This window comes from Phocoena phocoena, chromosome 1, assembly GCF_963924675.1.
Source record: "Phocoena phocoena chromosome 1, mPhoPho1.1, whole genome shotgun sequence".
Lineage (NCBI taxonomy): Eukaryota > Metazoa > Chordata > Mammalia > Artiodactyla > Phocoenidae > Phocoena > Phocoena phocoena.
The window spans coordinates 5687881-5700424 of record NC_089219.1 but is presented as its reverse complement, the minus strand read 5'-3'; the positions used below and the strand labels follow the sequence as shown (position 1 = coordinate 5700424).

General features: G+C 45.4%; 1 protein-coding gene across 2 annotated transcripts in view; it reads right to left on the bottom strand.

The window, feature by feature from the left end:
- Nucleotides 1-12544, bottom strand: part of CAMTA1 (calmodulin binding transcription activator 1) — an 888226-nt gene that overhangs the window by 21224 nt on the left and 854458 nt on the right. The window contains exons 12-16 of one of the 2 annotated variants that reach the window (XM_065882980.1): nt 8822-8973; nt 5151-5347; nt 4369-4447; nt 3805-4120; nt 2850-3034 (exon numbers count right to left, since the gene is read on the bottom strand). In XM_065882980.1, the coding sequence (XP_065739052.1) occupies nt 2850-3034; nt 3805-4120; nt 4369-4447; nt 5151-5347; nt 8822-8973 (929 nt within the window). Of the gene's footprint in view, nt 1-2849; nt 3374-3804; nt 4121-4368; nt 4448-5150; nt 5348-8821; nt 8974-12544 lie in introns of both variants that reach the window. The other variant, XM_065882989.1, reaches the window with a different exon arrangement.

The following is a 12544-nucleotide window of genomic DNA, read 5'->3' as shown; positions in this document are numbered from 1 at the left end:
GGCAATGGAATTTAAATGACTTTCAGGTTTTTTATTCAAATGATGTTGGGTTTTTATTTAAATTCTCTTTGGGTCCTAGTATATGAGCAGTTTTCATAAATGGTCTTGGATATCTAAAAAGAACACTGACATGTATATTTACTATGTGTATTCATACATCTACATAATTATATATATCATACATTAAATACACATAGTCAAACTTTCTAATTGTATTGTCAATATTTTCATATCCTCTTCATACTTGAGCTGACAAATTTTGAAACAACTGTGTTAGTCTCACACTATGATTATAGTTATGGTTCCACATTTCTTCAATCTTTACTTGCTTTAATATTTAGAAGCTATGTTGTTAGGTGCATAATGGCTCATTACAGTCATATCGTTTTGACAAATTATATATATATATATATATATATATATATATATATATACATATACTATTTGCCTTACCTGTACTTTTTATCTTTTTTCTTTTTCATTTGTCTGTTATATCTTTACCTATCACATCATTTTCATTCTTTCTGTTTCATTTCATTTAAATTCTTTTACAAGCAGTATATAGTATATTTTGCTTCCTTTTTTTTTTTTTAACCCAATCTGAGAATCTTTTAATAGACTTAACAGTTTCCAAAGTGGGAATAAGTCATGTTTGAAAATATTCCTACAATATTATGTTATAGAGTATTATTTCTGTTGTTGCTTTTTTCTTTATTACCATTACTGAACTTTTCCTGAATGGGCCAAATTTTCTTTTTTCCCCCTTAAATGACGTAGAAATTCTGTAGCCTGTTTTAACACTACCTATTAACTTGACATTTCTAACAAGCATATTTCAGGCTACACATATCTATCAATATAATAATTGGAACAAACTTTGATTTTTCCCTGGACAGGGGAACTGCTTTAATACACTTTCACCTTCCTTGCCCCACCTCCCTGGTTTTGTTAAAACCATTTAGAATCTTAGTTCTGGGTTATTTTTTGAAACATTATTCCTCTTTATTTAAAGAACTGCTTATCGTGCAACCACACTATTAATAATTATTCAGAGATATCAGTATTACTGGTTTTACTGTTCACTCCTCCATGAACTCTGGCTTGCCATTTCTTGAATTATTTCATTAATTTTAATTGTTAATTTTTTCAGTTGGCTAAAATGCTTCTTTAGACTGCTGCTTTTTTCATAGGTATGTGGTCTTAAATTAGTAAAATATTCTCTGAAGTTTCAGGGAAAATATAAAGTAGATTTCTTTTTAGGTTATTTTCTATTTCCTGCATCAACTGTTTCAGTAAGGGTCAGTTGCTCTAAAGCTGCGCTATCCAATGGCTATTCAAACGTAAATTAATTAAACATAAGTAAAATGAGAAATTCAATTCCCGATTCACACTGAATACATTTCCAATGCTCAGTACCACACACGGCCACTGGCTACCATATTGGACAGGGCAGACATAGAATGTTTCCATCACTACAGAAAGTTCTGGTGGACAGCACTGTTCTAGATGCTCATCTTAGTTCCCCTCTTTTAAGCTGCTGATTTTCATAGTCTGGTGATTTATTATTATATGTTTATATTTATAAATGTTGTTCCAGATTGCTCAGAATTAATATCTAGTACGGGCTCCATCAGAAATTGTTTAAAACAGGGCTTTAACTATGGCAGGTCAAATCCAGCTAGCTAACTGTTTGTGTAAATAAAGTTTTATTGGCACATGGCCCACTCACTTGTTTAATATTGTCTAAGGCTGCTTTTGTGCTACAAAGGCAGACTGAATAGTCATGACAAAGTCTGTATTGCCCACAAAGCCTGAAATATTTACTATTTGGCCCTTTCCAGAAAAAATGTGCCAACCCCTCATCTCAAATATTATTTGATTTCCTGAGGAAGGCCTCCCCACAACTGTAGTGGTTGGTAGATCAGTAGCGGGGCGCCCACCACGCACCAGGGATGGAAACATACTGGTATGCGTGCATGATTCTTGTCCTGTGCTAAACAGTGGGGGCTGGTAGGAAGGGTCCCCTGGGATGCAATGAACAGGAGTGTTTTAGCAACGAGACCTATCTAGGAATGCTGTCTGGGATACGAGATCCCCATCGTTTCTACAGGCACAGGTGCGCTAGTGAATTTCTTATGGGAGTTTTCTCCTTTTATATTTGTTTTGGATTCTATCGATGGGAAGAGGGAAAGAGAGGAAGTCAGACACATGTTCTCTGGATGCTCATTTTGTCCTCCCCATAGAGTATATTTTAATTAACGGAATTTGCTTGTTTAAGAGCCTAACCTCAAATTTACTTCGGTATGTATTCTCTTAATCTATAACAACTGTGAGGCCCCAAAAGGATCCTGGATTTATCATAAAAGCAGTCGATTATCAGCTTTAGGGAGATTCCACTGCACCTCACGAGAGCCTCAGACGATATACGCCTTTACAAGGGCTAGAGGCTTGTCGTGCTTATCAAATCACTTACGTCATTCAAATTCTACCCACAGGCCTCCTGTTTTAGCCATTATCAGGCTGTGACCCTAACTAGTACTTAAACAGCAAAATCAGTCACCCTGGATGCAAGGAGGAAGCAAAAGACTTATTGTAGGAGTTTTGAGGAGCTAGTACAAGGCTCTACTGAGATCTGGGTCCCTGGTATTTAGGCCCTGTTCACAATGCTTGACTCACAAGTGAAAATGTGGCCCAAGTAAAGAAGACACTCCAAAATTCTTATATATAAGCCCAGACTTCGAACCCTTCACCGGTGAGAAAATGACATGACCTCTGGAAATTGGCAGTAAAGATCAAGGAAGCTAGGACGGATGGACCAGCCTCTGAAGGTGTACCTTCCCCACGCTCACCTGTATATCATCCATGGGTTGTGAGCACTCCTCACTTTCTGCACTATCACGGTAGGACCCCAGCTCTGTGTTCACCACCTCTCTGTTAGCCATCATCAGGACACTCATTGGTTCCCGTGGACGCACCTGTGAAGGTGTTGCATCCTTTCCTACACTGGTCCCCTTCGGATTTCCAGTCACCTGTACTGTAGACACACCAATGTAAAGATCTTTGGAATTCCACTTTACTACCGGCTGAGATCCAGAGGCTTGGAATCCTGCAGTCTCTGGAGTGGGAGGGGAGATTTCCCGGCTGTAGTCCCTCACTCCTTCACTGGGGCTGATTGTCTCGGGGACAGACTGCTTAGAACTAGGGCTCTGCTTCCTGATATTTGGCTGTTCCAGACTCAGTGCAGTGGAAAGCAGCTTCTCCTGCCTTGCCTGGAAGTACTCAGGGTTCAATTTATGCTTTTTGGGAGCTGGATAATCTTTGTGGCTCTCACTGCTGTAGTAATTAGAGGGTTCAGACCGAGGTCTTCTCAGCTCTGAAAAGTACAGTAGAAAGGATAGTCAGGACAGGCGATACAATTAGGAATCCTAAAGAATTAACACTTTCTCTATGCCTGAGAGACACGAAGTGCAAAGCCAGAACTCAAGACACGTCCCTAACATTTCAATATTCCCCAGCAGCATATACTATAGTCAGATAATCCTACTCCAAAATCTGTAGTTCTTTCTTGCACGAACATAGATTTTTTTTTTTGCTACTTTCTGCAGTTTTGGGGTGGGATGGGCCGGGGGAAGCACTAGGCATTCTAATAACTAAAAGGAAAATTAGAAACACTAAAAAAAAAAAAAAAAAAACCCCAAACCCTTAAATGTATGTGAATATCCTATGGACTTTTCTGAGGGTAGCTGCACGAAAGCAAAAGGGAAATCTGCCAAGTTCTGAGATGTAATCATTTAAAATGTTTACCTGGATTGGTACTTGCAATGACGGTGACTCCTTTGGGTATTTCTGGGGAGTGGATTGTTTCGCTGTGCCACTGGGTCATCCAGCTCTCTGCACTGGGTTCCTCACTTGCAGGACAGTGGATTCTGGGGTTCTGGCCAAGCTGAGCCTGCTCGTCCCTCTGCAGGTGCTCCAGACACTCTGCTAATTTCACATGACCCCTTGACCTGGCAATTCCCAAAGGCAGCCTTCCTAGAGAGTCCGGAATAGAGATAGCCCGACGGTCCCACTTGTACAGCACGACAGCTGCTTCTAAGTGCCCGAGAGCACATGCCCACATCTGAAAAAAGAGAGAGACACAGCGAGCTTCCTCAATACGAGTTAAAAAACGTATTTGACCTTTGCCATTGCTGCCAACTGACTAATGGGTCCTCGGCACCGATCTCAATGGGGCCATAAAACGTTACCATTACAAAGTAGCTCCGATACATGTCGTATGTTCAATGAGGGATAATACAAAGGGAACCAAGCACATCCCTATGCCAGCCTAGAAGAACAGTTCGGGGAATAAATGAACCCATTTCTTACCAGAGGAGTACAGGAGAAGTGGTCCACATTCAAGGGGTCAACCTCCAGTTCCAAATCAATGCTATCTGCATGCTTTGTGCTGGAACGAACAGCACCAGAAATTACTGCACAGTGAATCCACGTTAAAAAATACCAGAACGTTATGAAACCCACAGAGATGAAACCAAACTGGGCGTGTCACGTTCCTGGCGTGAAGAAATAGAGCCCCAGACTCCCTAGGGTGGTCTGGGCTCTCTGTTTTGCCAGAGGCCCAGGGGAAATAAAAAGTCCAATGTTGGGCTTCCCTGGTGGCGCAGTGGTTGAGAATCTGCCTGCCAATGCAGGGGATACGGGTTCGAGCCCTGGTCTGGGAAGATCCCACATGCCGCGGAGCAACTGGGTCCGTGAGCCACAACAACTACTGAGCCTGCGCATCTGGAGCCTGTGCTCCGCAACGAGAGGCCGTGATAGCGAGAGGCCTGCGCACCGCGATGAAGGGTGGCCCCCGCTTGCCACAACTGGAGAAAGCCCTCGCACAGAAGTGAAGACCCAATACAGCCAAAAATAAATAAATAAATTTATATTAAAAAAAAAAAAACGTCCAATGTTTAAGTTCAGCATCTCACTCAGGACTTCTCGGGCAGAAGTTCATAGAACTTCTTGGAACTGTCCACAGAGAGAGCCCTTTGCTCTCAGGCTACCACGCTCCCCGAATGGCCAGATTTCCCTCCACCACTGGACACCCTAAGAGGAACGCCTGCTGAGGGGTGAGGATGACAGCGTCCGTCTGGCCCCAGCCTTACCGCCATTTGATCAGGGTCTGGATGAGGGTGGCGTAACCCTGGGCTGCGGCCAGGTGGAGGAGGGTCATTCCACGGAAAGTCTTTGAGTGGATCAGATGTTTGGACTTTGCCCAGCAGGCCCGGCTCATCATCTTCTCGCACACGACAACCACGCGGCTCTCAAAGCAGCTCCCCAGGGTCCCGGGGCCAGACGCACACTGTAATGAAATGGCACGTGTTCCGATCGGAGGACCAAAGGCCCTGTACCAAGTCAGCACCCGGACGCTGGGGTGGGAACCGGCGCGTTACGATTTGCAGTGGAAAACGGGAAGCATGAAGCTGAAAATAAGACATCTCGAAAGGGAGAACAGAACGTGCCGCGTCCAGCTCAGCGGCACGTGTCCGCAGCCGGGCACACAGTAATTTTCTGTAACTCTGAGGACGTCAGAGTCCGTCTGCTGCAGCTGATGCTCTGATTGTGAGCTTCGTGCTGATCCAGCTGAGGGAAAGTATATACTGCTAAAAAGAAACGAACAGAAAACGTGGCCCCAGCCTCCCAGCTGAAGTAAACACTGAAGGCAGTAAACTGTCAGGGGAGAGTAAGGCAGGGTAACGTATGCTTCCACCACCGGCTGCCTGGAGCTCCTGACTCCCCTGCTCCTTCTGAAGGAGAATTAAGTCACTTAGATGGGGGATTTTTCTCCCTAAAGAAGCACTTAGAAATATCCAGTAATACATTTGAAACAACACGGATGGACCTTGAGGGCGTTACATTAAGTGAAATAAGTCAGAGAAAGACAAATACCGTATGATGCCACTTATATGAGGAATCTTAACAGACACACACACACACACACACACACACACACACACACACACACACAAAAGCCTCCTGACTTCATAGATACAGAGAACAGCCTGATAGTTGCCAGAGGTGGGGGGAGGAGGTGGGAAAAATGGGTGAAGGGGGTCAAAAGTTATAAACTTCAGGTTATAAAACAAATAAGTCCTGGGGATGTAATGTACAGCATGGCAACTATAGTTCATAAGACTGTACTGCATACTGGAAAGTTGCTAAGACGGCAGATCTTAAAAGTTCTCAACACAAGGAGAAAAAGCTTGTAACTATGTGTGATGATGGATGTTAACTAGGCTTATCACGGTGGCGATTTGGCAAAATGTATACAAATACCGAATCATCAGGCTGTGCACCCGAAACTCATACGATATTATATGTCAGTTATATCTCAATTTAAAAAACAGATTTTAGGGCTTCCCTGGTGGCGCAGTGGTTGAGAGTTCGCCTGCCGATGCAGGGGACACAGGTTCGTACCCCGGTCCGGGAAGATCCCACGTGCCGCGGAGCGGCTGGGCCCGTGAGCCATGGCCGCTGAGCCTGCGCGTCCGGAGGCTGTGCTCTGCAACGTGAGAGGCTACAACAGCGAGAGGCCCGCGTACCGCAAAAAACCCAACAAAACAGATTTTAAAAAATCCAGTAATAATCCAGTCCTTTATATAAAACAAAAAGGACACTGGGGAAGGCATGAGAGACCTTGAAATTTAAGCGTTCTTGCTAACCACAGAGGCACACGAGAAAGAGAAATTCACTCATGTTAGCCACCTGGCTTTCTTCTCTTTTTTGTAAAAGGAGGTTGTGAAAGAAGAAAAATAAAATCAAAGTTAGGAACCTCAACAGCTTATCTGAGTCTCTGCTCTAGCACTTTTACGTTTCACAACCACCACCACCCCCCACCCCACCCCGAATAAATGGCCCTTCTGGTCTAATTCTCCTCTCTGGTATTATTTTAAAGGTATTTTGTCCAGTTACAAACCCCATGAAATTCAATTACTACAGAAACACTGTTGCTCCTCATTGTTTTCTGTTTTGAAATCTGGAAAAAAAAAACGCCTGCAAAAATAAAAAGTCAGAGGACGGTTAATGTCACCCTCACTAGAACTGTCGTGACATGTTTAGAGGAGCACAGCCGGGCAAGCCCGACCTTCAGCAGAATGACCTTGACTCGAAAGGCCCAGACAGACACATTCAGGGGCACACGGAAGTCACTGGGTAGTGGGCAAAGAGGGAATTTCTTTGCATTAACAAAAACAGCTCCATCTCTATCACATAAGGTGGACACAGATATTTATCGAAGCCAGCATAAACTGATAAAAGAGTATTCAGTAGCAGTTAATATGGGATCAGACAATAGGCCAGTTGCCAGATAGTTGAGCTATAAAATGACACTACTCTCCATTCCCTTTATGCAGCCTTTGTTGGTGAAAGAAAAAGGATTTCGTGGGAATCTCTTATTTTAGCCATGAGATAGATAGTAAATAATGTTTACTTCTTTTTATAAAACAGTAGTATCAGGTGGACAGGAAGCCTTAATAATATTTTCCTTTGTGCCAAGTCTTTCCTTTTCCACTGATTTCTGAAGATAGGAGAGAAATAAGAAGGAAATTCCGGGAAAAAGGTTAGTTTCGGGGGTGTGGTACCGCATGCTTTGTTTTCATCTGTTGTGATGAAATAGATGTGTTTCATCTATTATTAAAAATATTACTAATACTTGATATTTACAAGGATCATAAAACTCCAAATGTTCACTTTAAAATATAATTGTTCAGAAAAAAATCAACATTCATCTTGAAGAGAAAGAGGGGGAATTATTTGAGGTTTTTTAGGTGATGTCTCAGTGGTGGAGGTAAGAAACACCATCAGTCCCTTTAAATTCATTCTAGGGGACTTCCCTGGTGGTGCAGGGGTTAAGAATCCGCCTGCCAATGCAGGGGAAAACAGGCTTAATCCCTGGTCCGGGAAGATCTCACATGCTACGGAGCAACTAAGCCCGTGCGCCACAACTACGGAGCCCACACTCCTAGAGCCCGTGCTCCACAACAAGAGAAGCCACCGCAATGAGAAGCCCATGCACTGTAACAAAGAGTAGCCCCAGCTCGCTGCAACTAGAGAAAGCCCGCGCGCAGCAACGAAGACCCAACAAAGCCAAAAAAAAAAAAAAAATTAATTAATTAAAAAAAATTTATTCTAGGGCCTCCTGAAAAATAATTTCTGCCTAGGAAACTTCCCCAAAATGAAGCTCCTAAATGAAATTGACATAAAGCCTTCAAGACTAATGGGACTCTAAAATAATATTTGATGATTTCCCTGTACCTGACAATAATAATGCATTCATCACGGAACTGATGAAAAAGCATTTGTAACAACGACAGAATGTATAATGTTCTACTATTCTCCACTGAAAAATTACAGAAACAGTTTCTCTGGGCCCTTATAAAACAATTATGTTTTCTATTTATACTTAAGATAAAGATAGAACACAAAACACAAAATAGGTTCTAATTGAACTCTGAGCCCAGCGAATCTGAGTCATCTCTTGGCCTCTGTTCTGTCACTGGATGCCCGCCCTCCCGCTGTCAGATAACTGCAGTGAGTTCTGAGATCAGTGATTCGAGGCTTGGGAAGGTGAACCACTGAGAAGCCCCACAGTCCAAGGCTTCTTCCCTAACACAGAGTTGAATACTCAGAAACACAGGGACTACAAAGCACCCCCCTGCCTCTTGCCTCTTCCAGGAAGGGTGCCAGCAGCAGCAGAGAAGGGACTTGTGATCGACAGCCTCGCACGTCAATAAAACACTAGACACCATGAAAGGCGACAGTCCGCGCAGACTCGTACCTGAGCTTGGCTTCCTCCGTTCCCACTACCGCTGCCCCCTCCGCTGCTCCCTCCTCCGCTCCCCTGCTTGTGCTGCTGGGACCCGGTCATCTCAGCCATCCTCCTTTCCATCTGCTCCAGTCGCTCAAGGATGGACATCCTGAACTGGTTATCTAGGGCAGAACAAGGAAGAGTGAGGTGGTGTTCTGGAAGAAGGGCCATTAACACGTGGCCTAGGCGAGCCTGAAGGACGGGCATCCAAGATGGCCACCGACCCAACCAAATCACCGGGCTTTGTCCAGGCTGCATTTCTCCAGCGCGGTAGTGACCCTGACACTTCACATAAGACTGCAGCCTCGACAGCAGCCCAAAGTTCTCAGCGAAAGGAACAGAAAACCCGTTTTTGTCAAGGTCCTGGTTTCAGGTTCCTGGACCTCATTTCTTTGGCAAATTCCCCAGTGGAAACCTTGAAGAGAGATCTGGTTGAAAGGCCCCTAGAGCAAACAAATGAAATGAATACAATTTAATTTAAATCACTGGAAGAAAGCAATCACTATGGGAAAGAAGAACACACACAACCCCACACAGATATAGATATTTAGATTTTTTTTTAAGTAGTATCTTTTACCCACACACTGGAAAAAAAAAAAAAGATTTTCTGATCCAGGCTCTAGCCACAGACACACACATACATTAGAGCTGGGGTTAGGTAAGAGTAAATGCAAAGGCCCTGAGGCAGAACGTTCCAGGAGCACAAGCCATGTGGCTGGACCACAGCAGAGAGGAGAGCAGAAGATGAAGCTGGAGAGGGGGGTAAGGACCAATCAGGACACAGTTAAGAACACTGGCTGTGCCATATAATAGTTGTGTAACTTTGAACAAAACTTTTGGTGTCTCAGTTTCCTTAACTCTTCTTTTTTTTTTTTTTTTTTGGCGGTACGCGGGCCTCTCACTGTTGTAGTCTCTCTGTTGCGGAGCACAGGCTCCGGACGCGCAGGCTCAGCGGCCATGGCTCACGGGCCCAGCCGCTTCGCCACATGTGGGATCTTCCCGGACCGGGCACGAACCCGTGTCCCCTGCATCGGCAGGCGGACTCTCAACCACTGCGCCACCAGGGAAGCCCTCCTTAACTCTTTTTTTTTTTTTTTTTTTGGGGTATGCGGGCCTCTCACTGTTGGGGCCTCTCCCGTTGCGGGGCACAGGCTCCGGACGCGCAGGCTCAGCAGCCACAGCTCGCGGGCCCAGCCGCTCCGCGGCATGTGGGATCCTCCCGGACCGGGGCACGAACCCATGTCCCCTGCATCGGCAGGCGGGCTCTCAACCACTGCGCCACCAGGGAAGCCCCCTCCTTAACTCTTAAATGGGGACAGTAACTGTCCTTACCTCCGAGGGGTGTTGAGAGAATTTAATGAAGTAACAGATGAAAATGCTCAGGACATGGGTAAGTCCCAGATAAGTGTGCCAGCCATCAGCATCACCTTGTGGCATGTGAATGAAACGTCTTGGGAAATTGATCAAACACCTGTGGCAACATAGTTCTTCCTCAAAATTGCTAATGGCGTCACTATTTTCAAAATACAGCCAACTGAATCATGAAAAGGAGTACCCTCGGAGAAGAAATATTTTATCAGCGTTCCTTGCCATCCTGACTGTAAATCCTGACACTAGTGGGTAAAGCGTATCGACCCTACGAGAGATTAAAAAGTGGACGGAGCTAACACTTACCGAATCCGTGCCACTGTGTAAATCACTTGACAAATGTTAACTCATTTACCCTCACGGCCATTGTGTGAGGCTGGTCCTGTCATTGTCTTCATTTTACAGATGAGGACACTGAGGCATGAAAGGATACCTGGCTTCTCCGTCTCCAGGACCCGGAGCTTAGCCCCCACGCGACAACAGGAAGGGAAAGTTATGGGAAGAGAAGATGCACAAGGATTAGACGGTCTTACCCGAGGGAACAGAACTTTTTTCTCAAAGTAAAAAGATAGTAAATACGTTTTCAATTCGGTATTGAAAACGGGGAAGTTTTCAGTACCGAATGTCAAATTGATCTCACTCTTCTAAACCACAAAAGCAAGAGGAGGTAGACTGCTTTTCAAGAACTGTGGTATTATTTTCTTAGTAAGCTATTTCCAGGAACAACATGAGAGGAAAAAATCCTTCCTCTTTAAAAGTGAAAGGTAACGTCTCTCTGTTCCAATTTCATGCAGACAGATGTGACGAACTCTGAGGACCCTCTAAGCACCTCAGTGGCACAGTCACGGATGGGGGAGTAACCCTGAATGGATCTGCTTGTGATGCACTGGCCATGGCCGTGGTCATCCTGTGACCACTAATGGAAAACAAAGTGACTTCAGAGTTGATTTTAGAATCCTTACTCCATGCCCTCATTAGAAAATGGAAATTTTGTAGAATGTGGGACTTCTCCATCTGGAGCCAACTGAGGACAAAGAATTTTACCTTTCAAAAAGAGTGTGATCCGGGCGTCCCTGGTGGCACAGTGGTTGAGAGTCCGCCTGCCGATGCAGGGGACACGGGTTCATGCCCCGGTCAGGGAAGATCCCACATGCCGCGGAGCGGCTGGGCCCGTGAGCCGTGGCCGCTGAGCCTGCGCGTCCGGAGCCTGTGCTCCGCAATGGGAGAGGCCACAGCGGTGAGAGACCCGCGTAACCAAAAAAAAAAAAAAAAAAAAGGTAAGAAAAAAAGAGTGTGATCCCAAGTGGAGCAGCAGTTATCCTTCGTGATATGTTTATAAACTCTCCCTGCTTCCTGCTGATCCTGCTAGCCAGACAACCACTCATCTCTGAACCCACCCAGAGATCCTCACTCATCCCACTGAAGCAGCTTAAGCCTCTATAGCCATGTTCTGATGATTTCTTCTGCCAGCCTGCAAATCTTGCATCTATTAAGTGAGTGTTCAGAATCCGATTCGCTTCTCTCGGAGATCGGTTTGCACTTGTCTGGAGCACAGTGGCCAAGATTAACATGCCACGTCATGCCAAGGGGCAGAAGGGCACAGGGCTCGCCACCCGGCTGTGCTCAGCCCGTCGGGGTGGCTCTGTTCCGGCTGCGGCGGTGACAGTGCAGGCAGCCCCGGCTCGTCCCCCCAACTCCACCCGTCCCCCACCCATCCCCTGCCAAGCGTGGACACTGCAGACCGACCCTCCCCGACATCGCGGAGCGAGGCCCTGCCAATGCATCTCCCCGCCAAAACACTGTCACCACGACGCCTTGTCTGCCCCAGGGGTCACTGGCTCCCTGCTTCCGGGCTGCGTGCCACAGTGGGCTGTGCAGTCAGCGCTCGCGTGTGATTAAGCTGCTCTGAGAAGCACTTCGTGAAGATACTCCGAAGCAGTCTTTTTGCCTCTTAAGAAAATTATATCGTGCAGAACGGCATCTCTGAGCCTCTTGACTCCAAAGGGGGGAGGTAGTGATGATTAAAACATGAAACAACTGAGCTGGCATCCCAGAGAGTCAGGTCTGTGCCACCCTGTGAATCAAGAATCGGAGGCTTTCTCATCATACTTCCTTTCCTCTGTAAGGCTTCCTCCGATGGAAAAAATGATGGTGTCCAACTCTCCATGACTGGCAAGTCAAAAGCAACAACTTGATGCTTGTTTCGGGCTTTACAGCTTTACTAACTAAAACATTATTGCAAAACACTTGACAATTTCAGAGCTATCTCTCATCTTAATTGTGTATTGTGTGAAATTATACGATGAGGGTAATACAATTAGAAGC